Source organism: Myzus persicae, unplaced genomic scaffold (genome assembly GCF_001856785.1).
Source record: "Myzus persicae strain clone G006 unplaced genomic scaffold, MPER_G0061.0, whole genome shotgun sequence".
NCBI classification, from domain to species: Eukaryota; Metazoa; Arthropoda; class Insecta; order Hemiptera; family Aphididae; genus Myzus; species Myzus persicae.
Window position 1 is genome coordinate 1,451,405 of NW_019103933.1, and position 2,907 is coordinate 1,454,311.

General features: G+C 25.5%; 1 protein-coding gene across 1 annotated transcript; it reads left to right on the plus strand.

The window, feature by feature from the left end:
* Nucleotides 1–896: 896 nt before the first annotated feature.
* On the plus strand, nucleotides 897–1,640 carry LOC111036572 (piggyBac transposable element-derived protein 4-like). The gene is made up of 2 exons (XM_022318640.1): nucleotides 897–982; nucleotides 1,072–1,640. The coding sequence occupies exon 2, from the start codon at nucleotides 1,073–1,075 to the stop codon at nucleotides 1,580–1,582; it is 510 nt and encodes a 169-aa protein (XP_022174332.1). The 5' UTR covers nucleotides 897–982; nucleotide 1,072; the 3' UTR covers nucleotides 1,583–1,640.
* The last annotated feature ends 1,267 nt before the right edge of the window (nucleotides 1,641–2,907 follow it).

Here is a 2,907-nt window from a genome sequence, read left to right on the forward strand (position 1 = left end):
AGATAGTATATAATATGTATTTAGTAGGGTCGGCATTTATTAAAGTAAGTAAAATAATGGCAAGCAAAAAATGTAATAGATAAATAAGTAAATAGCCGCGAAAATTATTGTATTATTAGGTACAACAATTCATATAAATTGACGAAAATTTAATTTTTCAAAAAGTATTGGTTATAACTTATAATATGTTTATCATTTTTACTCTCGAGTCTGTGTTTTAATTGAAATATAATAATTAATTTATAAAAATATTCAGATGCTAAAATGTAAAACTCTAATCAAACTTTACGTATTATAAAAATTCAATAAAAACTTACATTGGTTTAATACTATCAATATACTAAACAATTAGATAGTTCAATTAAAATATATAATAAAAGAACTAAATAGCTGTGAAAAGAAGTATTGTCAAATCTTCAGATGAAATCCTTATGAGAAAAATATTACAATGATTACGCCTTGCGCGATTATGAATATTTTGATTCCCTTTAGCGAATAGTGGTAACCATATTTACCACTAGGTTATTTTCAATAAATGTGTGATATGACACTCATTATTGATGTTAAGTGTCCAATTTTGGTGTCTATGTGTTCTTAGAATGTTTATCATCAATAAATTATAAGTTTTATTTGCTAAGACTTCATTGGTCAGTAGATATAACAAAAAAAAAAAGGTGGTAAGTATATTTACCACTGCTCACTTGTTGGTCACGTGAAATTGTTCTTAACAATAATTGAAATATTTGATTTATCAAGCAACCAGTGTAGCCACACCGATGATTGTTTTATTTTCTAAATCACGTGAAAATTTAACATGATATGAAGTAATCAATTATTTTTCGCTCCTTTTCGAAAAGATAATATCCAAATTCAAAATATGATAGGGTCGTGAAAATGAACTGATTACATTCGATTACGGTTCGTGAATTTGCATCTTTGCGATGTAAACACAATTTATATTAATATATATTCAAGCATACAGGTATGTTTTAAATTTATACTTATATTATTTTATTAGCAAACAGGTATAGGTATATCAAATAAATAAGTAATTTATTTTTATGATTTTAGTATGGATGAAGATAGTGTAAGGGACTATTATAATAAGTATATGGGGGGTGTCGACCATTTTGATCAGTTTCATTCTTACTACAATGTGGCCTGGAAGTCCAGAAGATGGTGGCTAAAAATATTTTATTATCTTCTAGATGCTTCTATAGTAAATTCATTTGTGCTATATCAAACTACTAGTAATCTCCATGAACCAAAATCATCAAAATATACACACCTAAATTTCAGATCAACATTAGCAAATCAATTAATTGGTGATTATTCTTCAAAAAAAAAACCGGGTATTCAAAAGTCAATGCAAAGAAAATTGACAAAAAAAACTGGAAAAGTGATTGTTGGCAACCAATATTACCTACAAAATGTTGGTGATCATTTACCAACAAAAGGTACATATCGTCGCTGTGGATATTGTAGTACTAAAGAGACACAGAAACGTTCAAACATTATTTGCAAAATGTGTGATATTGCACTTTGTTTAGAATGTTTTGCACCCTTCCACAAGAACCCCTAAAACACTATTTTGTTGTATACAATGCATACCATTTTATTAAAAATGTAGGCATGTTTGAAATATTTTATATTATTATTAATTTAATTTTGTTTTTTTTTTAATTTTTAAAAAGGTAAGGTTTTGTGATGTATTTACTTCTACTTTGTTAGTTGTAATTATTTATTAAGTCTGAATATTCAATTTATAAAGTTTGAATATGTTTTAAGTTTATAATATGTATTTGCTTCTTTATTTATTTTTTAAGTTTTACTATTTTGTTTAATACTATGTAATACTATGTTTTGTAATTTTAAAATACTTTCTATAATTTGTTGTCGCTCTGTTTTTTTTATGATTTTAAAATAGCAATATTTTGTTGTATACTCTTTTATTTTATTTGAGTCTGAATTTTAATTTTGTTGTTTTATTTTTAATTAGTTTGTTGATTTCTTTGTTTTTTAATAAAAAAATAATATTTATTATTTGTTTATTTAATTATTTAATTATTTTGTACATAATATATAAAAAGTTGTGAATGGTCTGTGGTAAATATATATACCCCCTTACTTTATTATACATGAGCAGTGGTAAATATATATACCACCTTACTTCATTATACATGAGCAGTGGTAAATATATTTACCACCTCAAAAACAACCCCTCAGAACTACCCTGATTGAGGGATGTTGTAAATAACATGATTTTTAATGTCTTAAAGACTATAGAAATTGAAAAATATAATTTTTTTTTGTCTGTTGTAAGCATAGAATTATGCCCTTTAAAGGGTTTTAAACACAGAAAGGCTACTACCAACCTAAACGATGTCGTATTTAAGTTGGCTTTTAAGGCAAGTTAAAAGGCAAGTTATCATGGTTATTTAAACTGAAATATGCAGTCGGTTTTACTCTATTTCTCTAGTGCTTAATACTTTTTAATTTAATTTGCTTGAACAATATGTATGGTTAAGTTAACTAAGATATTATTATGTTATCTAAGATTTATGGTTATCTACATTATAAGCTTGGTGGTGACTACCTAAAAATAAATAAGTGTTAAATATTAATAGCAGTTGACTCAAAATTACAACTATAAATTGTAGTTCTCATTTCTAATTGATATTTTTTTTTAGTATTATTTACTGTAGGTAATTAATTATATTCAAAAACGATTGGTGTGATTATTTTTTTTTTTAAACTTTATATAACTATTATCTTCATCTTACAAGTGCGGAGCATGGCAAATTTGACACTCAGCAGATCAGGTTTAGTTCCGCTAGTTTAAATATTATAGTGTACTGACCTATTAGAAAATTTAAAGGTACGATTATTATCCATGGTAATAAATTT

Bases quoted from the DNA above. Each gene is read 5' to 3' on its own strand.
- LOC111036572 (XM_022318640.1), top strand. From the start codon at position 1,073: ATGGATGAAGATAGTGTAAGGGACTATTATAATAAGTATATGGGGGGT.